This window comes from Squalius cephalus (assembly GCF_949319135.1).
Source record: "Squalius cephalus genome assembly, chromosome: 5".
Taxonomy (NCBI): domain Eukaryota; kingdom Metazoa; phylum Chordata; class Actinopteri; order Cypriniformes; family Leuciscidae; genus Squalius; species Squalius cephalus.
The window spans coordinates 17,617,185-17,643,622 of NC_137126.1; the positions used below are offsets into that span (position 1 = coordinate 17,617,185).

Sequence of the window (26,438 nt, forward strand, 5' to 3'; positions counted from 1 at the left end):
TCAGTTGAAACAGCTCAGACATGCATTTTAGTCTGGGACTAGGCTTAAGTCATCTGTGAAACGGCGGGTAAGACTTTTATTCGTAATTTAAGTCGTATTGGAATTGGTGACTTGTAACTTGTAATGTCAGTTTCACTATACGATATCTGTAGTTTTACTCAAGTATGGTTTTCAGGTATACCTCTGCCTTTCAACCACTCAGAACTTCTTAGCAACCAAACAATAATGGCCTGCCAACCGCCCAGAACACAGTAGCATCAAAGCAGTGGGTTTTGTGCATGGACCACTGCATCAATGAAACATTAATTTCATCCACAGCAAAATGTGTATGCTGATTAGCGAAGCATTTTGCATATTAAATTGGATAAATATATTTAATCAGTTGTCATTTGCCATTTATAACTTGAATCTTGCTTTGGCTCATTTGTGGTCGGACACTGACTAATACTGAACAAACTGAAACAAATCACTCAGAAGCACCACATGATTTCTAGAATTTCACCAAATTCAGTTCAACCAATTGTGAAAGAAGTCATTTCAGTGTGAGAGACATGTGACAGCAGAAGTTAAAGACAGGAGAGAGTTGAAGGTGCTGCCACAGCTTGTGCTTCAGCTCTCATTAGCTCTGTTACTCAGAGGGAGTACACAGCTTTGAGAGTCTGGAAGGAGCATATACTAGACTGCCTTATTTCATACACCAGCTCTCAAACCTGTCTCTGCATTCTCTCTCTCCACTAATTTCTGGATGAATCATGAGGATAGTTAAAAGATGAAACACTTCTTCCTCCACTCCATGAGAGATGGTTCTCAGTGCCTGTGTTTTCTCAAAGGCTGGATTAAACAAATCAAAACAGAGCCATGAGCCTCTGTGGATCTCTTCCCGTTTATTTTCATAAGAGCTTTCACCATAAGACAGGCCATTGCTCTTAAACTGTTCTCTGAATCTGTCGCCTCTTCAAAGGACCAATATGATGAATCACAGTGCATATTACAAACATGATTTCTAGAAAAGAATGAATCCCAGTAAAATATTGCTCTAGTCAGGCATGTTTCATGGCTCTAATTACGATGAGCACAGTGGACTGAGCACCACAACATATCTGCTGTGTCAGACTTTTGTCAGGTTGAACATTTGTGCCTGTGTCAAGAGATTGTGAAACACTGCCATCTCCTGTCAATTTGAGCCCTCTTAAGACATCCTTTAGATATAGATTTTCACTTCTCAGCCAAGAATTAATATGGTTCAGCAAGTATACAGTACTGTCATATGTAGGCTATGGCCAGACTTTCTATAGCCTGACAAGCCAGACCCACATCAAGATGTTGGGTCTGGGAACACACAATTGGCAGGGCTCAATCCGAGGGGCGGGATAAACGGTTGTCTTTCAAATTCCCTCTGCACGCAATAGGATAGCGCTACAACCAGAGCGTTTTCCCACCAGCGGAGCTAGTTGATAGATTAAACTTTTAAACACCGAACACATCTTCCTTTTTTAAGAATGACTTCAGTGTCGTTCTTTGTTCTTTTCTCAAAGAAAAGCTTAACTCCAAGTCTTCCAGAGTTGTGGCCAAAGCCAATTCGAAAGACCGCTGTTCGCCAGCAGCAGCAGCAGCCATCTTCTTTGTTTTCAAGTAGCAAGGAATTCACGTGGAACCGTCACATGTCATTATGTTAAGCCCGCGCACCGACTCTATACATGATGTGATTGGCCTGACTAGAGTTTGTTTTTTCCAGCTCGCAAGCCAACAGAGAGTTGCTAGACGACCCTGGCTGCAAAATAAAATTTGCTGCCGCTAGGATGGGTCTAGATTTCTAGACTTTCTTTTCTGTTTACAGATATGATGTAAGTAATGACGTAAATACGTCAAAAAAAAACAAACAAACAAACAAACAAACAAACAAAAAAAAAACCTTTGACTTAATATAACAGGCTAGTGAATCAAGGTAAGAAAACAACATTTTAATGTATCTGCTCAGTTATGGAATGCTGTTTACATTTTTAAACAAAAATAATTTGCAGTGCAGTGCAATCGATGTCTTATATAAATATTCAAAATTAAGACAATAAGTATTTCAGCACTTGATTGTCAAACGTTAGTGCATCATGTTCAATGTTAAAGGTGCAGTCTGTATAATGACAACTAGTGGTCGAAATAGGTACTGCAGTCCAATTCCAAATATCGGAGATCGTTGTTTCTCCCGCCACCTGCTCCTCTGACTGGACGGCACTCACACAGGTTGCCAGTTTGAGCACACGCAACAGGAACGAGCGCAATGGACAATGAAAACTGGCAAATTGGCAACATGCAGTATCACAGACCAAAACAAAAACAAGCATTCCAGCCTGAAAACGTACATTTCAAAGTAAAATAACTGGCTGTAGAAGTGTTTTTCAGAGAAATGAGTAGGCTTAGGCTATGTCAGAGGTCTTCATTCCTGCTCCTGGAGAGCCACTGTCCTGCAGAGTTTAGTTCCAACCTGCTTCAGCACACCTGCCTTTGAATACTCAAGTGATTCTGAAGAGCTTGATGAGCTGATTCAGGTGTGTTTAATTAGGGTTGGAACTAAACTCTGCAGGACAGTGGCTCTCCAGGAGCAGGAATGAAGACCTCTGGGCTATGTGAACTTAACATGTTTCCTCAATATATTAAGTTATTTGTATGCTTTAGTAGAGTTAAAAAGGTAATACAGAACCTTTAATGTGATGAACAAAACCTGTGGGAACGTGAGGAGAACTGACGTCATACGTCCACTAAAATTCACATGGAGACCACTGGTTAAAAGTGTGGTTAAATCGCAAAAAATAAAATAAACGAGAAAAGTTCAGCATGATTTTCATTGCCCAGTGCCCACTTGTTTTGAGATTATCCACAAATACAATTACTCCAGGGTCTGTGTTCACAGATATTATATATATTTTCAAGGTTCTCTCCTTCATGCCTTAAATTCAAGCTTAGCTGCCGTGATTCTTCCGTTAAGTTCAAAGTTATTTCGTCGACAGTATCCCATTTTGAAGCAACAGAGCAAACGTCAATGAGCACATAGGCATCAGTGTGGTTGTTCGCCAGCGGGTGGCGCTGTTGCACAGATTAGAGGCGCAGCAGTGTATGTTGACTCCCGGCAGCTCCTCCGTGTGGCAGTGTCGGGCTGTTGCACAGCCACTGGTCAGCATGACTCCCAATGCAACTGCAGACACAAACAAAACAGTGTTTTTGAGAAACCTCATGCTGGTTTACACAGAATCAACTTCAGAGGGATTTAATTTGAAAGACATGATTGTAATTGCAGTTCGCAATAGAACTATCGAGTTGCTAGTTGTAAAACCTGGAGGAGATTCAGCATTTTTGAGCCATGGGTTCATACGTTAAGAATTTCCTGTGCGTTTTTAGAATGGCGTGTTTTGGATTTATGAGTAGAATTAATGCCTGCATGTGGTTAACATTGCAAGAAGTGATTTGTGTTTTCTTCTGCAACATAAAATACATGCAGTCAGACATGAATTATGAAGTAGGCCTAACCGTTAAATAGATAATTTACTAAAAACTGTTTGACAATTGTGCATATGCTAGGGTATGCGAACAATGTGCTTTATGTAAATTTAAATATAATTTAATCAAATATTTAGAATATAAATATTAAATTGAAAGATCTAAATATAATGCTATAATCAACACTTTTCATGATTAGTATCTTGTCTAGAGCTTTTATCTAGAGCTGTAATAGTAAAAACGTGCTAAAAGATTTCGAGAGAGTTCCACATGTAATACTTATTTCATTTGCAAAGATGTTAGCCAATCACAGTAGTGGGCCTTTAAGTCTCACAGCAGACACAGGGAAGGAAAAAAATATTTTATCTCTAAATTATGACAATTTTAGAAAAAAATAAAAATCATACTAACATCATTGTGCACCCCAGGAAACATTATAAAATAATGCAGTTCAGGGTTCATCCACAAATAGCCAGTCAAAGGTTGATTTAACCTGAGTGTCTGAAATGCAGGCAAGACAAGAGGGAATGATACGGTTGAATGGGATACACCGCAAAAACTGGGTTGGCCGATGCTGAACGTATGGATTTGCTGCCATAAGCTTGCCAGCTTGGAGGTCTTTGACACTATTAAGATTAGAAATGAACGATGTGACAGATATAAGAGAAAAATTGGGAAATCTTCCATGTTGTGCAATAGGTTTGGTGGGTTCTTGGAGCTACGGCTTGTAGGATGGAGTTGAGGGAGACGTCAACAAGTGATTTTATCTGGTGATTTACCAGGGTTGGTGATGAATTTGTCCGCGTTTAGAACAATTCGGGCTGTTTAGAAGGTTAGACACGATTAAGATAACTCTGTCAATGTTTTCCTTAGGCAATAACCCTTGAAAATGAACCAAGTCTATGTTAATGCCAGAAATGGATGTGACTGGACCCGCTTTGTCCTGGGACCTCGGAATCCGGAGGTTTGCAAAAACTTTTTGAACTGTGAGAAGATGGGCGGCTGGGATAGCATCATGCGGCAAGATGATTAAGAAATCGTTGAGCAAGTGGATATGGGAGGTATTGGATTGCATAATTATTGGATAAAATACAGCATTGCTTCAGTCAGCGTGTCAAATTTTGGGACTGCTTTTTGCAGCCGAAGGTTAAAGAACGGTGACATAAAATCTATCATGCCAAAGTACCCTAGTAGCCACTCCAATAGGGTTGACACGGAAAGACTCAAATGGGGTGTTTCAAAAAGGGGCCACCCTTGCGAAAAAGAAGTATACTTCAAGTTCATTTTATGAAGTATACTTAAGTAATGTTCAAGTATATTTTTAAGTATACTTTTATGTAGTAAGTATACTAATATCATACTTGTAGTCAACTTTCAATACTGCTTGGGAATAAATTGGCCCACTTTTAGAATATAAAAGTATATGTTTAAGTGTATTATAAGTGTAACAGTAGTAAACTTTAAATACACAACTAGGTTTCTCATTTGTAATGCATCTGTACTACAAGTGAACTTATAAGTATACTAGTAGTTTACTATTTTAATACAAGTAGTACATTTGGTAACACTTTATATTACGACCCGCAAACAACTGCGTAAGTAAACCGAAATTACGGTGTACGTTTCTGTAATTATAGTGTACTTCCGTGTAGGTATAAGGGAACAATATGTTAAGTTTTGGGTAATAAAGGGGTAACAAGCAGATATACAACCTGCAAAGAACTTCGTAAGTAAACCGAAATTACGGTGTACGTTTCTGTAATTATAGTGTACCTCCGTGTAGGTATAAGGGAACAATATGTTAAGTTTTGGGTAATAAAGGGGTACAACCAGATATACAAGCAAATTATTTATAATGTAATTATTTTAAAACTAACAGGTACCTATTCTGTTAATATATTCCAGGCAAAAATTGTACGTCTGTTGTATATAAAAGCTTTTATCACATTTCTGGAAAAATATGTTCTTGTGCAATGTAGTTACAGGGTAATTTTGACATCTGTGGGTTGTAAATTATATATATATATGGCTGTATGTAAGCACAGTATGATAAAAATTTAATCTGAAACAATTTTATAAACAGCTGATTTCGAAAAACATTGGCAATGCTATTTATTGGCTTTTCTTACTAAACTACTTAACATTTAGCCCAAAAAAAAAAAAAAAAAATTCTGCTATGACTTTAATTTAGAACGTACCATGTAGTACTTAGTACTTACCTTATCACATTGTATTGCAATGCCACTTAAATGTCAGGGCAAATATACTGTGTAATAAATTTTTTTTTATTTTTTTTATAAGAGTAGCTTACCTTTCTCTGTAATTACTGTGCAAATAGTGTTGTTTCGTATTGTTACATAGTAAGTAGTGTTTGTTACCCGTTTCAACTGTGTATTTACAGGGTAAGTGTAACTCCTGCGGGCTGTAAATTAAAGTGGCGCTTGTTACCCCCTTGTTCTGTGTATTTACAGGGTAAGTGTAACTCCTGCGGGCTGTAAATTAAAGTGGCGCTTGTTACCCCCTTGTTCTGTGTAGTTACAGGGTAAGTGCAGTAAATATACAATAAAGGATCCAATTTAATTTCTGACTTTTATTTTACAAAAACATTTCAAAACACTTTTTCATCTTAATAAAACATCGTCTTTTCTACAGTATACTCAAACAACAAAGTAACACATTATACCCCCCAACCCCTTTATTTGCTTCTCTTGCTTTTCTTCTTCTTTCTTTTCTTGCTCTTCTTTTTCTTAACTTCCACAGGGGACTCTGAAGTTGAGGAGTTGATGGAGTCCCATTGGTCTTGCTGCACTGCAAAAATATGAATATATATACATGCTCTTAGCAAGCTACACCTTCAATTTTAAGTTGTCGAACAATCCTCCACTCTAAAACATTTTGTGCCACCTGATATTACTGTAGTAACTGTAATTTTGAAGAAAACACATTTTGGTGAAGTTTGAGGCAGATCATGGGGGGGTTGTGATATTTTATAGTGATAATGACTGTAGTGCAGCAGAAAATGTTTTTTAAAAAGGCATAGTTCTGAAAGCAACAAAAAAAAAAAAAAAAGCATGAAACACAAACATGAGGGCTGTGGCACTATAGGAACAGCATATCTTTGTGTCATTGCAGATGGGACAGCAGACTTCATCTTTTCAATTTCCTTTTTCAAAAAATCACACTCATCTTTGAGCAAGGTGATCTCTGCTTTAAGAGTGATAATCTTATCTTTGAAAGAAAGAAAGAAAGAAAGAAAGAAAGAAAGAAAGAAAGAAAGAAAGAAAGAAAGAAAGAAAGAAAGAAAGGTTAGACGTTTAAATTTTACTCCTGCCCTACTCCAGGGCTTATACTTGTGACCACTTTCCTATTTTTTAAAACATCAAATTGAAGAACTAAACATCACTGGTACTGTACATTATAAATGCACTTGTTAAAGGATTAGTTCACCCCAAAATGAAAATTTACAACGGACAACGGTAACAAACATTGGTCACCATCGTTAAGTCCAAATCAATGCAGTTTCAAAAGTATTTTAAGTGTTTAAACGGGCTGTACGTGATCACAGCTGAAGAAGAGGTTGTTATCTAGCGAAACGATAGGTCATTTAAAAAAAAGGAATATATAATTTATAGACTTTTTACCTTCAATAGTTCGGATTGAGCTGATCAACAAACGGACAGGGAACTACGTCATCACGTTGAAAGGTCACGCCTGCGCCGGCAATACTATTTGAACTACTATTCATATTCATCAGAATGTTATTCATATACTATTCATATTCATATTCACTGAATACTATTTCTATATATATAATCGCAAACAATACTATTTGAATTATCCTCCTACGTACGGTCGCATTGTAAACAGTGGGGCGGTACTTCGGCCGGCGCAGGCGTGACCTTTCAACGTGATGACGTAGTTCCCTGTCCGTTTGTTGATCAGCTCAATCCGAACTATTGAACTATTGCCACAGCCCTCAGGTTTGTGTTTCATGCTTTTTTGTTTTTTTTGTTGCTGTCAGAACAACTATGCCTTTTTAAAAAACATTTTCTGCTGCACTACAGTCATTATCACTATAAAATATCACAACCCCCCCCATGATCTGACTCAAACTTCACCAAAATGTGTTTTCTTCAAAATTACAGTTACTACAGTAATATCAGGTGGCACAAAATGTTTAGAGCGGAGGATTGTTCGACAACTTAAAATTGAAGGTGTAGCTTGCTAAGAGCATGTATATACTGTATATTCATATTTTTGCAGTGCAGCAAGACCAATGGGACTCCATCAACTCCTCAACTTCAGAGTCCCCTGTGGAAGTTAAGAAAAAGAAGAGCAAGAAAAGAAAGAAGAAGAAAAGCAAGGGACGCAAATAAAAGGGGGGGGGGGGGGGGTATAATGTGTTACTTTGTTGTTTGAGTATACTGTAGAAAAGACAATGTTTTATTAAGATGAAAAAATGTTTTGACATTTTTTTGTAAAATAAAAGTCAGAAATTAAATTGGATCCTTTATTGTATATTTACTGCACTTACCCTGTAACTACACAGAACAAGGGGGTAACAAGCACCACTTTAATTTACAGCCCGCAGGAGTTACACTTACCCTGTAAATACACAGAACAAGGGGGTAACAAGCGCCACTTTAATTTACAGCCCGCAGGAGTTACACTTACCCTGTAAATACACAGAACAAGGGGGTAACAAGCGCCACTTTAATTTACAGCCCGCAGGAGTTACACTTACCCTGTAACTACACAGTTGAAACGGGTAACAAACACTACTTACTATGTAACAATACGAAACAACACTATTTGCACAGTAATTACAGAGAAAGGTACTCTTATTAAAAAAACTAAACAAAAAACTTTTAATTACACACTATATTTGCCCTGACATTTAAGTGTTATTGCAATACAATGTGATAAGGTAAGTACTAAGTACTACATGGTACGTTTTAAATTAAAATCATAGCAAAAACAAATTTTTTTGGCTTAACGTTAAGTAGTTTAGTAAGAAAAGCCAATAAATAGCATTGCCAAAAAGTTTAATTTACAACCCACAGATGTCAAAATTACCCTGTAACTACATTGCACAAAGACATATTTTTCCAGAAATGTGATAAAAACTTTTATATACAACAGACGTACAATTTTTGCCTGGGATATATTAACAGAATAGGTACCTGTTAGTTTTAAAATAATTACATTATAAATAATTTGCTTGTATATCTGGTTGTACCCCTTTATTACCCAAAACTTAACATATTGTTCCCTTATACCTACACGGAGGTACACTATAATTACAGAAACGTACACCGTAATTTCGGTTTACTTACAAAGTTCTTTGCAGGTTGTATATCTGCTTGTTACCCCTTTATTACCCAAAACTTAACATATTGTTCCCTTATACCTACACGGAAGTACACTATAATTACAGAAACGTACACCGTAATTTCGGTTTACTTACGCAGTTGTTTGCGGGTCGTAATATAAAGTGTTACCGTACATTTTTAGTTTATGAAAGTACACACTGAAGTGTACTCTCAGTAAACTACTAGTTTAGTAGTTTATACTGCAAGTATACTTGTAAGTTTTCTTTAAGTGAACATAACATTATACTTATAGTTTACTATTTATATATTATTTTTGCACTTGCAGTATACTACTATGTTCAAATGTAGATATCATTTTTTATACTTGAGAACGATGAACGATGATCAAAGAACAGATGGAGTAGATTGAGTCCAACTCCCCCAAAGCTTCACAGCCGTTTTCTATTCATGAGTTCGACATTTCATTTGGTAACATTAAGTAGTTTTGATTTACATGCTGTTTAATGTTTGATGATCACGTTATTTTACATTTGCGTGAGCAATCTTCTTTCACTTGTTTCAGCTTCTTCTCCTGTGTTTTGATCCGGATATTCTGTACTAGAAGATGTTTTAACCACTTGTTAAAAAACCACAACTTGATCCTACAGAATTAGTAAATTACAGGGCAATCTTGAATCTACCTTTTTCTGTCAAAGGCAGTATCCTCACAACTATGTTCCTTTTTAGAAAGAAATGGTATCTGCAAGGATTTCCAGTCAGGATTTAGACCATACCATAGTACTGAGACAGCTCTCATTAGAGTCACAAATGATTTGCTCTTATCATCCGATCGTGGTTGTATCTCTCTATTAGTGTTACTCGACCTTAGTGCTGCATTTGATACTATTGACCACAACATTCTTTTGAATAGACTCGAAAATTATGTTGGCATTAGTGGAATTGCATTAGCATGGTTTAAATCATACTTATCTGACCGTTATCAGTTTGTAGCAGTAAATGAAGAGATGTCTTATCGATCACAAGTTCAGTATGGAGTACCACAAGGCTCAGTACTAGGACCATTGCTGTTCACTCTGTACATGCTACCCTTGGGAGATATCATTAGGAAGCATGACATTAGTTTTCACTGTTATGCTGATGATACTCAGCTTTATATTTCTTCAAGCCCTGACAAAACTTACCAATTCACAAAATTAACGGAATTGGTCAAAAACTGGATGACTAGTAATTTCCTACTACTTAACTCTGAAAAAACAGAGATTCTAATTATTTGGACAAAAAAACGTCCTCACGTAATAACCCTAGAATACTGTCTAACACTTGATGGCTGCTCTGTCAATCCTTTGTCGTCGGTTAGGAACCAGGGTGTGCTCTTTGATACCAACCTTTCATTTGAAAGTCACGTTTCTAGTATCTGTAAAACTGCATTTTTCCATCTTAAAAATATATCTAAATTACGTCATATGCTCTCAATGACAAATACAGAATAATTAGTTAATGCGTTCATGACATCAAGGCTAGATTATTGTAATGCTCTTATGGGTGGTTGCCCTGCATGCTTAATAAATAAACTACAGCTGGTCCAAAATGCAGCAGCTAGAGTTCTTACCAGAACCATGAAGTATGGCCATATTAGCCCGGTTCTGTCAACACTGCATTGGCTCCCTATTAAACATCGTATACATTTTAAAATATTGCTGATTACTTATAAAGCACTAAATGGTTTAGCTCCCCAGTACTTGAGCGAGCTCTTAACACATTATAGTCCTTCATGTCTATTGCGATCTCAAAATTCCGGCCAGTTGATAATACCTAGAATATCAAAATCTATTGCTGGCGGTAGATCCTTTTCCTAGTTAGCACCAAAACTTTGGAACAGTCTTCCTACCATTGTCCGGGAAGCAGACACACTCTGTCAGCTCAAATCTAGACCAAAAATACATCTCTTTGACCTAGCATACACATAACACATTATAAACTTCTATAATTCAATGCTAGGCTGCATAGATTAGGTCAGCCGGAACCAGGAACACTCCCCATAAATCCTGATGTACTCGTTACATCATGAGAAGAATGGCGTCTACGCTAATATTAGTCTCTCTGTTTATCCCGAGGTTTACCGCAGTCCGCCGGATCCAGGCTGTATCCAGATCTGATGAAGGACCTGCGCCTGGACACGACGACAATGCAGTCCTGAAGTGTCAACCAGTCCCTCCCCTGTGAAGACCCCTTCTCCTTCCCTTTACCTCTGTACAGATAAAATGTTGTCAAAATAGTTACGATTCACATGGCTACTGGGAAGCAATAAATAATTCTGCGAATGAGCGGGCCGGAGCGCATTAAGGGTTTTCTGTTAGAACGGTGTTGTGTAAGCGGGCCCTAAGTTAATAACTAATGATCTTTGCAACGGAAGTGAATCGATCAAAACTAACTTTAGCTGGACAATAACTTTATTCTAGAGCTGCTGTAAAGCCAAAACAATCTCTGTTATTTTAATTTCCTATTATCACTGTAAAGCTGCTTTGAAACAGAGTTAAAAGCGCTATATAAATGAAGATGTGTCATAGCGCCCCCTACTGTATAACAGTGAAAACATGGAAAGCTGGAAAATTCTGTCAATGGTGGGGAAAGAGTAAAGTAGAATTAAAGTAAATTCCTGTGTACATTACCAGTGGACTAGCCTACACAAAAATTCAGATACGCAGAATTAGAAACATATCTGTTTTATATCAATATTCTAATCAATATTTTCAAACAATGTAAGTTTCATAAGACTGTATATGAAAAACTATGTAAAAAAAAAAGTATATTTAATAGGCTACTCGATCAAAAGAGTTAACACAATTACAAGCCAAGTATACTTTGAATACTTAATTATACTTTTAAGTTATTTTTTATACTTTCTCGATCAAAAGATTGAGTACAAGTACAAGGCAAATATACTTGGACTTTTCTCTCAGTATAAATCAAGTACACTTAAGTGTAATTTTAAGTATATTTCTGAGAAGTACATAAAGTATATTTCTGAGAATGCTGTCTAGTACATTTCACATTATTGAAATTGTTGCAGACCTTACTCCCGGATGAAAAAAAAAACAACAACTCTGACCCTAGCCTCAAAACTGATGGAAGCTTTCGAACAGGTACAGTAGTTGCAGGCCGCAGAATATAACTTGTGGATTTGACCTGATTTGGTTTAAGGCATGAGAGGATTAGATGGTTAATTTACGGACAGGATGTGGTCGAGTGATCGACCGATCTACAGACCATGCAATAATTGTTACTGAAACCCAGGAAAACCCTGCCGGTGTCCAAAGCACCCCAGTAAGGACACTGATTCCATTGGTAAGCACACCTCAAGCCAGGGTCTACCCCTGTTGCATACAGCCAAGGAAAGAGAAGAGGATTAGAAATAGAGGGAGGAGAAGACAATGTTTGAGTGGTTAATGTGGGGTAGAAATTGCAGGGATTGGATTGGAGAGTCTGTTAGATCCGTGGTGTGGGGCTGAGCAGGTGAGGGAGGAAAGTGAGAGTGAGAGTGAGAGCTCCTGGCCATAGTGGGATCTGGGGCGCAGTCCTGGCTTGCTTGAGGGACTTCTGCAATGTCCTGACACTGGATGAAGGCATTGCTCCGGAACACGAGCTTGGGGCCTGATGGACCATACTCGCTCGATTGGAAGTTCAGGTGGCATTGAAAGAAGGGTTAACAGACTGCAGAGAAACGTACAGGTTGTATAGTTGATCTTTATTCAATCTGCGTGAGAATTGGATATTTGAATTGATCAGAATTTGTGCTTTGCCCCTTTACGTACAAAGATCGCTGACGGCCCCAGATTATTGTTGTTCAACATTCACTGCACTTTAAAACATCACACTGGACAAACGGACAAACTGAGTATCATTAGAACAATTAAATACTCCAGCTTTGATATTTTACCACTGTTTATGATAAAACTGAAACCAAACTTTCTGGTGGAGTTGCCAGTCTCGTGTACCGCAATTGACCGTGCACACCGGGGGATTGGTACACTCACAGATGGCCACCCTCGCCTGCTTATCATCAAGATTCATTGCTCACTGATTCATTTAGAGACGTCACTATGATTCTGACTGCAGCTAGACACCAAGGACAGCTCCAATTCGAGGATCAGGTTCTCCACATTGCTTCTGACATTTCCCCGGCAGTTTGTGCATTAAGAAAGTCATTCATTTCCAAATGAACTTCCCAGCCGTGTTGATCTTCAAGGCGAACAGCATTCAGAAGACATTCAAAGAGCCGAAAGATGCCAAAGCTTATATGGATGATAATATGTGAACCCCTTTGTTTAGCTTAACGATGAGTTTTTGGTATCTTTCTCAAAGACATTTCATTTTATGAATGTGAACTCATTTATGTTTAGCTTAACGATGGGTGTTTGGTATTTAAGAGAATAAGGAGAATTTTCTCATGTGACTTTAGTTTGATGTGAAGCCTTTTGTTTTAATGTTTGGGGGGGGGGGGGGGCGGGTTCTACTTTTTTGCTCCACAGTAGTCATAGACATGGGTGTACCCAATCTTTTCCTTGTTTGTTTTTGCATTTATATAGTTCGAAACTGGTTTACTTTAGCTTGGACCGGAGTTTAAAGTTCACTTCTGGTCTGGTCTCGACCCTATGAACGCATATAGACTGTACCCTAATACCTACCTGTTCTTACCCGCTTCAAGGATTCCTTACCCAAACTCTGTCTCCTGTCATTCGTCTTCAGTAATCCATCTTCAGCCACCTTTTATCCGCCTACAGCCTGCTGCTCTCTCTCTGTTCATCTACAGTACAAGACACAGACCCGTATTATCATCCAGCTAAGTCCTTCATCCATTCTGTCACTCTGCCCCAAGCTCACCTGTCTGCATAACTGTTCAGATCCGTGCCACTGCTCAATAAAACTGTTTACGTATCACTTACTTGTCTGCTTCCCTCTGTATCGTGACACTAAGGCACTTCTGGAGCTTTCTGGTTTTAAATCTATCATAGGTTCTGAAATTAATGCTGTTGTCGACTATTCAGTTGATGGGTCAGGACACACAGATATATAAATATGTATATTAAATCCTAATGCTAAAGACTCACCCACTTATCTAGACACAAAGCTTTTTTCCCAAATTGACTTTATTTTTGCTTCTAGAGGCTTGTTCCATGATATCATGGATGTCAACTTATTGCCAATGGCACTTTCTGATCATAAGGCAGTGATTGCTCTTGCTTTGATACATTCTAAACCAGCTCAGGCCCCTAGATGTCATTTTAACACCACGCTTCTTTGCGACAAAGCATTTGAAACTATGTTTTCAAGTCAACTAATGGACTTTGCTGAAATAAGTAAGGGTTCAGCTGATGATCCAAGGATACTCTGGGATGCTGTTATTAGAAATTTTGCTTTATGCTTCCAACACAAAGATGGTGTATTAGATGGTTTATTACAACAAGCTTTGATAAGGATGTCATGCTTTAATTCGACCTTGTGAAAAACGAGATAAATGCCATTATGAAGCGGCATGCTGAATTTTTAATTCAACGTCAATTGTAATATTTAAATGGGGCTAGACCAAGCTGTTTACTTGCCCTTAGATTGAGGTTCAATGAGCATTTCTCAGATATCACCACAATCAAATCAGGAAATGGTAACATTCTCAGTTAACCTTCACAGGTTAATGCTACCTTCCACAGTTTTTATGCTGAGTTATACAGTTCAGAGGAATTGCATAACCAAAAGGCTTGTGACAATTTTCTAAATAACATACCACTTCCCAAGCTGTCTGAGGAGGAGTCTCTAAGAATAGATACTCCCATTACTTTGAACGAGCTTAAGAAGGCCGCTTTGGATATGTGTAGTTTGGGACCTTTATTTTTTTATATGACTCAAACTGCTTTTGAGAGAGGGTCCTTTTCCAGGGATGTGAATATTGCCTTTATTTCACTTTTGCTCAAAAAGGACAAGGACCCTAATGATTGTGTCTTTGTCTATTTTAAATGCCGATCTGAAAATATATGCTAAATTACTTGCGCAGAGGCTTCAGACTGTTATGCATAAGCTTATTAACTGTGACCAGACAGGCTTCATTAGAACTAGGCTGGCATCAGATTATGTAAGAAGATTGCTTCATATAATAAACGGTCGTTTCTTCGACTCTTCCTGTTGCTGTCCTTTCCCTAGATGCTATGAAGGCTTTTGCTTTTGATCATTTAGAATGCCCATATTTGTGGTCTGTAGTGAATATCATTGCTCTGGGGTCCTCTTACATTCGTATAATCACGGTGCTTTATGTGAACCCCACGACCATGGTTCTGACAGGTAACACTTGTTCTTCCCTGTTTGATATAGCTAGACGCTCTCAACAGGGATGCCCCCGAAGCTCTTTCTCTTTGCACTTTTGCTTAAACCGTTGGCATAGACAATACGCATTGATAAGTTGTACAGTTTGAGGAGTTATGGGAACTTTTTAATACCAACGATCAGAACTACTAGGAGGAGTTTCTGTGTGTCTGTATGCGGGGTTAAATGGAATAGTCTGGGGCTTGAACTTAAACAAAGTCAAAGCATTCATCAATTTAAAGCACTCTATAAACAGAAGGTCTTGTCACACTACAAGGAGGGCATGGTTTAATTATGTGGTGTTGTATTCATGTATTCATAGTCTGTGTTATCTTACCTTGCAGGTATTCTGATTACCATTGTTGGTATTACTATAATAGTATAGATGTATCTATGTATTCATAGTCTGTGTTATCTTACCTTGTAGGTATTCTGATTACCATTGTTGGTATTATTATCATTGTTACCTGCGGTAATATATGGTGTGTATTTAAGATATGTTTTTGTTTTTTTTTTTGGGGGGGGGGTCCTCTTCTTTCCTTTCTCATGTTTTTTCTCATATGTATTTATATATAAAATTGTAATTAAGTGTTATGATAATGTTAATAATTAAGGAAGCAGCTACCTTTGTTTTTGTTTTTTGTTTTTCCTTTTAATTGTAACCGGGGTGGGTTTAAATAAGTTTGACTTCTACCCACTCCGTTTCGAGCAATAGATGGAATTATGTTGTTATAATATGATGAATTTAACTTGTTGTATAGATTAATCAAAATGCTTCTTTATTGCCTTTGTTATGTGTCGTTATATATTGCTCGAAATAAATAAATAAATTCAATTCAATTCAATTCAATAAGGGCATCACTCCGATCACACTATGTGGGACCAGTCATCATATGAATGCAGATTATGTCCATTTTAATTTAGGTAACGCGTTGCAGTCCATACCTAACATTTTAACTATTTTTGCCAGCTTTGGCAAGATTTCAGGATATAGAATAAACTGGGCTAAGTTGGCACTCCTTCTGAATGACACAATGAGAAACACAGTACTACCCACAGGTAAACCAGTGGTTAAACAATTGAAATATCTGGGAATTATGATCAGTGCTTCTTTTCAATAATTAAAACTATTACGAGGGCATCTTGACCAAAATTTTGTGTAACCTGGATGACTGGTCATCACTCACAAACACTGTTTCCATAATCAAAATGAATGTGCTCCCCCGTATTATTACTTCATGAGCTCTAAGCTGCCCTTGCCTCCCCTGTCTCCCTTTTGGGATAGGTTACAGAGCATAATGACCAAATTTGTCTGGAATGGGAGTATAAAGGGTCTTTATACCTTTGAAGAACTTTCCTATCAGTTTCACCTGCAAAGCTCCACCTTTTTTTTCCTTTTTTACTTACAGTTGAGGGCAGCCAAGAAAGCCTGTGGGTTCCTTTGGATGGTTCCCTTAAAAATCATTCTTTACTGTGAGATTCATGGAACAAGAGGATTTGGCTCTAAATTGTACTGTTATATTCTGGAAAACATATATCCCCCTTTGACAATAAATTCTGCCTGACGAGACGATATTCCTGACCTTGCCCCCAGTTTTGATTGGGACAGCATCTGGGACATGGTGATGCATGCTTCTAGGAATCCTGACCATCAACAAATCGATTTAAATTTTAACCACAGGATCTATATGACTCCTCACAAACTCTACAGTATGAAGCTTAAACCTCACCCTAATTATATGCTGTGCCATACAGGGGAAATTGATACTTTTTATAACATTATCTGGGAATGCCCTGGGGTTGTTTATTTTTTAAATATGGTTAAAGAAAATTTGTCCACAATATTAAATGTTTAGGTCCTTCTATCTCATCTGTTTTTATTCTAAATGACCATACCGATATCCAACTTAACAAAACTCAGAAGCGGGTGTTTTTAGCTGGCTTGACAGCTGCCAAGAAAATAGTGGCAACAAGATGGAAGGCTCCACAGTCTCTAAATAAGCAATATTGGTTGCTTACTTTTATAGAGCATTTGTTGAGCGAGCGAGTGAGAACAGAGTGTGGTGAATGTGTGGACTCTTTTTTTGTGGCCGCTGTGCTTAAAAAAGTTTTCTATTTTCTGTCTTTTGTCTCTTTTACTTGTGTTATACGGGTTTAGAAGTACTAAGATAGTGTTTTGTTGTCTGTCTGCCAGTTTTTATAACTGGCAGGATGACTTCAGGTGTGAGGACATTAGATTTCCTCACACGGCGTCATGCTGTGAAAATAAGTTTGAACGCTAGTGTGGAAGAGTGTATAGTTTAGCTGTAGGAGAGGTGGTTGGCTGTGAAAATGTTTTGTCGGCATCAAGAACGCATTTGTTGTTTTGTTGAAAACCGTTGAGTTCGCAAAGTTGTTATTGACAATGATTTTGTTCCAGTGTTACCGTTGTCTACTCCGTCCAAAAAGGTTATTCTTTCAAACATTCTTTCGATGATATTGATATTAACAATAGATGATATTAAGCTCTTTTTGAGAGTAATAAAGAATGCAAGAAATGTGCACATTACAGAGTACTTTCTTGATTTGGAGCAATTTGAAGAAAAAGCAAAGATTTTTAAGAGTGAAGGTCTTTTTTCTGATCAAGAGGTTTAAAGACTGAAACAAATTCTCACTAAAGTAATTTCTCAATTAGGAATTCTTGTTGATAATGACAAAAAAATAAAAAATTACACTTATGAGATGAAATGTTTTGTGTGTGTGTGTGTGTGTGTGTGTGTGTGTGTGTGTGTGTGTGTGTGTGTGTGTGTCTTGATTAGGGATGCAACAATACCATTTTTTTCAGAATCGATCCGATCCGTACCGATACCAGCGCAGTTTTTTTTAATCAAGTAGAATTTCTATAGCTCTGTGTTGAACTGATATTATGCAAAACCATAGACCTTTATCAACAGATCAAGTTAATAGTAACATTGAATCATCTTGGAGAGAGTTTCATCGTGTTAACTGTCGTAACCGAACGCTACGCGCTGTTTGAATGTTGAATGAAGAATGATTGACAGCTGCAACTGAGGGAAACGTTTACATGATCTTGAATTTAACGACTTAAATATTAATTTATATCTCACATTATACTATATAATGGCTTCAGAACACTTATAATATTGTGCACGAAAACTTATGGTGCTTTATAATGTTTGTGTGCCTTTTGTTAACAATAACACAGAATAGTAGGCTATATGCACAATATCGGATTTGGATCGGCCTTGTCTGAACGATACCCGATCCGCCAATAATGGCAGTATTGGAGCCGATGTGCATCCCTAGTCTAGATTATCCTTTTCTATCTCTTCAATGAGAGAATTTCATTTTGCTTCTCTTAATTTTTGGGGCACGAGAAGGGAAGAAAACGTTTGAATTATATGAGTTAATCAAGGTAAAGAAAGCAGACATTCTGTTTGCACAAGAAACTCATAGTGATGTTTCAAATGAAGAAGATTGGGCAAGATAATTTGATGGGACATTTTCAGTCATAATTAATCTCTAAGTGGCGGTGTTGCTATTTTATTTCAACGCATTCTCATCCTAGGGCGTCATATAGCCTACTGACGCTTTTGACATTTCGTCTACATCGAACGCACATAGCACCCTTTAGCGTCAATATGACACGCACAGAGCTTTGTTCGGTTATGGGTAGGTTTAGGTCTGGGGTAGGGTTAGGGTTAGACCGCTAAGAGGCGCCTTCTGGCCCATATCTATCTGCGTCTCATATTGACGCTAAAGGGTGCCATGTGCGTTCGATGTAGACGAAATGTCAAAAGCGTCAGTATATGACGCCTATGCTGATGATATTGTCATTTTCATCAAAGAACAAAGTGATGTGTCAAAGATAACAAATATTTTAAGTGATTTTGGACAACCTAGTCTCCCTGCTGGGTAAAATGAGATGGGTTTAAATATGTAGGTGTATATTTGGGAGATGATATAATTGTAAAGAAGAATTTTGAGGGTATAGAAGAAAAAAATGTGGGGCATTTGAATAAATGGAAGTTTTTACTTTCTAATATGTCTGTAAATGAATTGGGGTTTGGTTGCTTCCATTATTTTTTAAAAATTTTGAAGGTCTGTGTCTTGACAAGTCTTTGTTTTGGATGAACCTTAAGAAGTTCTCTGTATCTAAGTTACCAAATTTTGTATAGTAATTTATTCAAAATATGGTCACTTTTTAAAGTATTGAGAAGTGAAAAAACAGGCTCTTTGTACTGGATTCTTCAACTTTGGATGTGTCAAATGAAGGATGTTTTCCTGTTTTGATGGACTTATTAAATCTCATATCATTACTCTTGGAAGTCTAATTCATATAACTGAACGTGATTTATCTGACACTAAAGCAATGGAAGAAAAGTTGAAGATGAGGTCAACCCATGTAGTAACTCGGCTGTTGTCTAAGTGGAAAGAAATCATTAACAAAGAAGAGTTAAAAATGATAAAGGACGTTGAAGAAGGGTGGATTCAACCAAAGGATGTAAGTATTCGAGAAAACGTTCTTATGAATGTCAGTTGTTTAACTTTTTCTTGGGTCAAGCAAAAAGGGCAGTCTATGTAAGTAGAAAAGTGAAATTGAAAAAGATTCTGATACAGATGTAATATTGCTCTTTTCAATGTTGTTGAAATCAAGAATCCTAATTGATTTCCGGTATTACAATACAACAAATAATCTAATGTTGTTTGAGCAAAGATGGTGTATAAAAGATTTTCTTTGTAATATTATTCATTCTCTCTCTCTCTCTCTCTCTCTCTCTCTCTCTCTCTCTCTCTCTCTCTCTCTCTCTCTCTCTCTCTCTCTCTCTCTCTCTCTCTCTCTCTCTCTCTCTCTCTCCTCCCTCCCTCCCTCCCTCCCAATATCAATTCCTGCCAAATTCACATGATACATTCAAGGATACCAAGGGCAGTTTACATAGAAACAAATCTACCCACAGGAGTTATGTCAGTAATGCATAACCATAAGTTCATCCACCTACAGTAGTCTCACTGCTAAAAGAATCATTAAGAAAGCTTAATAGTGAGGAATCAGTAGCCTATATGTGTTACAACAAAAATACAAGCAGACTCTACAAAGACTTCCATTGTAAGTGCATTTTTACTACTGATGAGTCGTAATTATAATCATACATGACACAGAAACTGTTGTTAGAGTCTATCTTATTTTGAAGCTAGAGCATACCTTTAACTAAAGGAGGAATATCTGGCCATACACTACAGTAAAACAAGTGGCATGAGCACTTGCTCAGTGCTGTCATGTGACGAGTCTGTGAGGCATGCTGAGCCGTGGAGGGAGGCAGAGCTGGCTCAACTTGTGAAAGTGGATAACTCTGGAGGATTATGGCTGGCTGATGATCCAACACGAGAGAGAGAGAAATCCCTGATGATCGCTGTCTAAATGCTCTTATCAGCCTTATCAATTTGACTGTGCAGGTCTGTCACCTATCTGGAGGACTGTCTGTATGAGAGTCTGGCTGTGTTCTGTCAATGACATCTGGGTCATGAATGCGGTCGGGTTTTCATGTTACAAAGAATTTCGCTCAAGCAATGATATCTGAAAGTTGTGCTGGAAGCCTCAAGCATCAAAAAAATAGAGGCTCCAAAGTGCGGTTTTCGCAGCAATACTAATAACCATTTTTGGTTCCCCAAAGAATTAACCTTTCAGTGAACATTTCTTAAAAAGAACCCATTTTTCCTTAGTGTGAAGAATATTTTAATGATCTCAAGAACCTATATTTTCACTATAAAGAACCTTTTGAATTATGGAAGGGTTCCATGGATGCTAAAGGTTATATGCCAAATAAGGAACCTTTATTTTCAAGAGTGTAATAATTCACAGACAGTACATACATTCAAAACAAATGAAGGTTTTTATGTTTGATTTGGAGATGAAGGTGTCGTACGGGTTAAAGCAGGTTAATTAGATGGGGGGCAGGGAACACTGTGATCACTAACTTCAGTTAATCTTTTCTGAGGAGTGATCATCCGCCTCTAATGCTCCTTACGCTGCCAAAGTGTGATGACAATTACACGCAGAGAGTCTCACAAGGAGGATTAAGGTGTCTCTGCTGGAGTTCTGTTGCTCAAAGGATTTCAGAAATCCTCACCATAAATTTGACGAACCAAATCGTCACCAAAAACGATCATGATTCATTATTCTTCAAAGCAAATGATGCTCATGAAATGACTGCCTCAGCCATAGAAAACCAGGCAGCCATTTCTGATTGTTGCTGGTGGGTGGTTGTAGTCAAGGGCGATATTCTTACCACTTTCTGTCCTGATGCAGAAGCGATGCTTAAAGCCCTTGTGAGAGTGGGAGCAGGTGATGACTTCGGGGCTGGAGCAGCCTACATCCACATACCTCTGGTTATGCACAATGTTACAGGCATAACACTGCAGCCCATCAACTATAAAACAGAAATCAGATATTTGTTTTTATCAGAGCTGTGGATAATACTAATACATTTTTTTTTTTAAAAAAGCAGCCTACTGTATTCCAAAATGAGCTGAATTCAAAGTAAATGTACAGCAATATCTTCGTTCACCATGTGTTTCTCAATGATTTCGCCTCTACTGTGGCTTCAGATCAAACATGGATGAGGTTTTAGCGACTGAGATTGAATTTAGCCCTGAGGTTTTAAGTCACTCAGCCATGTGCTCAGAACCCTGCTCTTGATACACATGGGTTTAGCTGCACAGTGCCTCTGGCTACACTATGACAGGTGGTTGTTAGGCTAATGTACTGTTCCACTTTGATAATGTTATGTGGGAAAGGCAGTACACTACATGTTATTAATGAAATGCTTTGAAAAAAGTAAATCATTTACATCAACAAGGAAAAGCATTCGCTTGCATGCATTATTGATGCAATTGAGTCCCACTAATCTTTTGAATGATTTGCAGTGACATGCGACCTGTCTGACATAGTGCTTTGAGACTATCCAGCAGAAATCTGCATAATATGTGCAGTTTCTGACAGGTTATTGGCTTTTCTCGTGTATGGTAATTTATGATTTCTGGTAATGTGATCCCCATGTCCTTTTCAAAAGGCAAAGTTCATCTGGTGGCGGTGGCTCACTTTATATAACCCCCTCACTGGAATCCGTTCAGACAGAAATGTTGTATTTGCATGTAAGATTAGATCTAAATGAGGCTAGTGAGCTTTAGGATGCAACACTGCAAGCAAACAAAGATATCTGAATTCATTACTGTTATATAGCACAGATACAGTACATTTGGCATCAGAATATAGCTCAGATACATTTGAGTCAGAATTCTAGTGTATTATACCTGTACTACGTGTCAAATGCAAAATGTGTGTTTGATTGATTTTTGAGTTAGAATGAACACAAAGGAAATTTTTCTGAATGTTGCAAAGAGGTCACCAAGCAAGTTCATTGGTCAGGTGGATTGTTCAAAGAACAAGGGCATATTTTTTTTTTGCTATATAACACAAAAAACTTAGTATACACGCTATTTGAGCTTAAATAAACATGTAGAGAAAAGACAAATACTGTTCAAAGACTACAAAAAATTGCCTTGTTTTCCAGTAAAAATATCTAAATATGCCGATAACAAGATACATTTACTTAAAAAGCTGAACTGAATGGAATATTGCATGAGTTAAGCTTATTTCTCTTGCCCAATAGTCCCCCCCGTTTTAATCACAAACAATCAACAGACACATAAAAATAAAAATAAATCAAAATAAGTAAAAATAAGTAAAAAAATATATATAGTTTTTTGTTTTTGTTTTTTTTTCTCAGTGTGACTGACACAAACATACACACACACCTACCTTCTGACATGAAAAGTGTCAGCAATGCCAAGAAATAATACAGTCCATATCCGTGCAGCAGGCGTGTATGGAGAGTCATTGGTGCAGCTGGAGGAAAAGTCACTCAGGGCTGGAAGTGAGATGAATCCTCCTGGGAGTAGTGCTCTCTGCCTCTTTCAGCATGAGCCACCACTCTCAAACAAAACACACAAAAGATACTCCACAGGAAAAGGGGAGGGGTGTAATATCAAAAAGGAAAATGGAAGAATCAATAATGAGCCATTAAGAATACATATGTTACATCGAAATGAAGTACAGTCATTTGCCCCTCGTTTCTCCCATCCTTCTTAAACCCTAGAGAGAGAGAGTCTTCAGTCCCTGCCAGAAGCACACAGTCTGCCTGAGACCTTCTGCTGGATCAGTGGTAATTTGCTCAATGATAATCCCAAAGCCCCTGATAAACACTTTCACGCCCAGTTTCTCACTGTGACAGAAGAGTCAGTCTCCATGCTCTTATGTGTGTGGTATTAGTGTGCCTGAGTCTTCAGGCCATATTCCATTTAATGAAAATTTAAGAAGCAAATGCTCACTCGAGAAGTGATGTTTAATGAAGGAGTGGGTGGGTTTTGGAACAAACACATATGCAAATCAAAAGCGCTTGCTGTGCTTTGAAGGGTCCAATCAGTTTCAGAAGTGATTAGATGGTGACCTGGAACACTTTCATACTGTATACAGACATTAACGTTAGATGTCTCTCTCTCTTCTTCTGCCACTCTTCCTATCTAGTTCTCTTAATAGAGTTTCTCTTCATGACACTGGCTGTCGTGATCAAGAGAGTAGAGGTGTCTTACATGTGTGATGTGTAGCGGGTCTAATTAGGGAAGTGGTAAGGATGACATAAATATTCATATGAATTTACACATTACAGTCAAAGGAGATGTATGCACATTTGATCTATTTACTCTTTTTCCAAACCACAATCACATGGTAAAACTAGATTTTTACATGTTCTAAGAAAACGTGAGTGTTGTTTGCCTGTGTGAAATTCCCTGCCACAGTTCTGGTTACCAGGGTGTTGTTGTATTGCTAGTTTCTTAGGTGGTTTCCAGGGCATTGCAAGGTTGTTGCTAGGGTGTTCTGAGTGGTCATAACATTTTTGATTTCTTAATTCCCAGGCTTAAAATAGATTTTGAATCTCAGATGTTCACTGTGGTCTCAGACAATTGGACCCTGCTGTAAATATGTTGCTTAGAATGGAAATAGTATTTTATAGAGTTGTTGTTGTTTTTTTATGTTAATTATACAGTATGGCAGCAGCAGTAGAAATAAGTGATAGACTAAGTAGAAATAAGTGATAGATGCTATTTATACTTAGTGCTTAAATTTTATTATAATAACACCTCTCAAAGCTGATATGTGATGGGAAAAGGGAGAAGAATGATTTTGGAAGAAGGCAGATTCGAACTTGGGTTGGTCACATCAAAAGCTATAACCATCCGCATGTTATCAGCAGGATTGCTTTCCTGCCTGCAGCACAAAGATGAAGCATACAGAAAGAGAGTTATTTGCCCATGCAAATGGTGTTGTTAATGGTTTTTGTGATTTTGTTGTTGCTGTTGTAGTTGTTGCCAAATTTACTGTCCATCAGTCAAAAAACGTTAATTCAATTACTTAGTAAACCTTTCCTTAACAAGCCATACTACTTGATCTATCATTCCTGTATACATAGCACAACCAGTGTTGGATGAGTAACCATCATTGTCACAAATTTGATCATTTGATCAGTGATCCAGGAAATGTCTTGAATATTATGTATTTATTTTGTCATGTTTCTTTAAAATTTAAAAAAACAAAACAACAACCTTGAGTTCATTTCCAGGTTTACAATAGATTCTGAAACCCACATTTTCAATGTATGTTACATAGAATGGAAATATTCTTTTGTAGAGTTTTCATGTTAATTATTTTCTTATATTATTTAAAAACAAAAGTGAAAAATAAACCATAATTCAAAGCAAACACTAAAACTTTAGTGAGATCTTAGTGAAGCGGTTTTGTAATAAAATACTATTTCCTTCATGCAGCACAAAGATGAAGCAGAAAGAAAGCATGAGTGGAGACTGAAAAGGTCTAAGTCTTCACTCCTACTCTGTTTGGCATGATCCAGAAGTGCAGAGATTAACTCTGCAGATGAGGAACAGTAGCTTCTGGCTTAGCTCTGGGGTACACATAATTGCTCATAATAGCTCTGCATGAGTCTGTTGTTATTTAGGACTGCAAAAAAAGTGAGTGACAAGCATGCGATGCAGGATTCTGAATCCTTCATGCTGTGCTGACACAAAGACAGCTGAGGCACCAGTCCAGCAATATTAGAAAAATCCTGAGAACACAAAAGCATGACATTTTCATCTCACTCCGATGATCCAAAAGACAAGCCTTCTGCTATACCTCATGTCTTTCAGGTGGTGAAGAGAGATTCACTGTTTACTACTTGCAGCTATTCATCAGGTGTGTGAAGGGCTCATAGTGACATTAAGCAGTAATCCTCTTTAGAAATGTGCCTGCATGAGAAGAATATATGATTTCCAAAGACTATCCGATTACTGTAATTTCATTTAAGCTTGATGGTCTCATATTAGGCTGTGGCAGGAATTCAACTGAGCTTATGCATTATTTGTTCTCAAATCAGGCAACATTGTAGGCACGACGGATTCATTTCATTGCTAATTCAGAACTGACTCAATTTAAAAAAAAAAAAAAAAAAAATCATTAATCAAACTTTTTACCGTTTCAGCCTACTGATGAATTATATAGCGCATTGTACAAGATACACTTCTCAGGAAAAAGCTGGTTACTGCCACAAAGATGAAGCCTAAGACAGTAGATTCTGGCTCTTAAAACAATGACTGAGTCTATGACTGAACTCTAATGACTCAGCCTGCAGTACAGCCCTGCCTGTTCACTTTCATATAAATCAAAATAACTGGACAACTCACAGTACTCACTCTGAACATCAGCTCAGAAGTTCAGCAGTTCACTTTGACATGTTATGATGTGTCAACAAGGATTTGGAGTACTTTATAAAATATTCCATCCACAGGAGCTGCTATCACAGATTCCCAAGGCCCAATAACAGAAGTTATATAATTAAATATAAGTCTCATAGTATGTCAATTCAAGTCAAGTTTAATGTCCCTAGTGAGAAGGCCAAAAGCGTGCAAGAAAAGAAAAAAAGATGTTTAAGTGAAGAAGGAAGAAAAACCTAAAGAAGAGTGAGTGGAGTGGTAAGCAAATGCACTATGACGAGAGTCCAAAACAAAACACTTTATTAAAGAAAACATTAGGAAAACACAAAAGATTATAAAAGTAACAATACCAGACAGTAAATAACGACAACACCGCAATGTGAACAGAATGAACCAAGAGCTTAAATACACACAGGGACTAATCAACATAACATGAAACAG

The 26,438-nt window shown here is 37.6% G+C and overlaps 1 protein-coding gene across 1 annotated transcript; it reads right to left on the reverse strand.

Moving 5' to 3' along the window:
- Positions 1-1,947: 1,947 nt before the first annotated feature.
- Positions 1,948-23,406, reverse strand: LOC307159345 (uncharacterized protein). Its single transcript, XM_079872652.1, has 3 exons — positions 22,993-23,406; positions 21,461-21,601; positions 1,948-3,187 (listed from the first exon to the last, which is right to left on the reverse strand). Exons 1-3 carry the CDS (start codon positions 23,069-23,071, stop codon positions 2,988-2,990), a joined length of 420 nt encoding a protein of 139 aa, XP_079728778.1. The 5' UTR covers positions 23,072-23,406; the 3' UTR covers positions 1,948-2,987.
- Positions 23,407-26,438: the final 3,032 nt, after the last annotated feature.

Bases quoted from the DNA above. Each gene is read 5' to 3' on its own strand.
- LOC307159345 (XM_079872652.1), bottom strand. From the start codon at position 23,071: ATGACTCTCCATACACGCCTGCTGCACGGATATGGACTGTATTATTTC. The intron at 21,602-22,992 runs GTAGGTGTGTGT...TCTGTTTTATAG, and splicing joins GACACTTTTCATGTCAGAAG to TTGATGGGCTGCAGTGTTAT. The intron at 3,188-21,460 runs GTAAGAATATCG...TTGTGTCTGCAG, and splicing joins CTGCATCAGGACAGAAAGTG to TTGCATTGGGAGTCATGCTG.